Raw genomic sequence first — 823 nt, 5'->3', positions numbered from 1 at the left:
CATATTATGATTCGAGAAATAACTTTATCTTCTAATTCCAAAATAAAATGGTCAAAGCAAGGGTCATATTATGATTCGAGAAATAACTTTATCTTCTAATTTCAACTAAATGGTCAAAGTAAGAATTCCGAATAAATGGTCAAAGCAAGGGTCATATTATGATTCGAGAAATAACTTTATCTTCTAAATTCAACTAAATGGTCAAAATAAGAGTCATATCATGATTCGACAAATAAATTTGTCGTATAATTCCAACTAAATGGCCAAAGCAAAAAGATCTAGTTATGGGCAATTTTGAAGTTTTATTTGTTATTTTGTCTTTAGGATCAATCGAAACCATACGACTCGAAGAAAAATGTATGGATTCCGGATGCGGAAGATGGTTATATTGCTGCGGAAATTAAAGCTAGCAAGGGTGATTCAGTTACTGTAGTTTCTGTTCGTGGAAATGAGGTTTCTTTCATTATGCAACTTCTGTAAATTTTACAAATCTAGTGCAAAAAAAAAAAAAATAAAATTGAATTAAAAAACGTTTTTTCCAAATTGAATGAAAATGATTGATTAATTTAATTTGAATTTATGATATTCTGCATGAATGAAGGATTTGATTACGAATTTACGGTATTCAAATCAATAAAAAGTTTGATTTTTTATTTATAATATTCCAATTAATTAAATAATTTTCAAGTCCTTTTTATCTTATTTCTTTTTAATAATAACTTTATGATTAAAATTTTTGCAATTTTTTTGAAACAAATAAAAGGTAAATTTTACTAAATATTCATAATTTTTTTAAAGTAATTGAAATTAAACTTAATGAAAT

General features: G+C 25.0%; 1 protein-coding gene across 1 annotated transcript; it reads left to right on the top strand.

Moving 5' to 3' along the window:
• Positions 1-324: 324 nt before the first annotated feature.
• LOAG_15855 (hypothetical protein) lies at positions 325-480 on the top strand (the record flags this gene model as incomplete). Its single annotated transcript, XM_003151343.1, has 1 exon — positions 325-480. A coding segment is annotated over one exon (156 nt), but the record flags the coding sequence as incomplete, so codon positions are not given.
• Positions 481-823: the final 343 nt, after the last annotated feature.

Source organism: Loa loa (genome assembly GCF_000183805.2).
Source record: "Loa loa unplaced genomic scaffold supercont3.2956, whole genome shotgun sequence".
Lineage (NCBI taxonomy): Eukaryota > Metazoa > Nematoda > Chromadorea > Rhabditida > Onchocercidae > Loa > Loa loa.
This window is presented reverse-complemented; position numbering and strand designations above follow the sequence as displayed.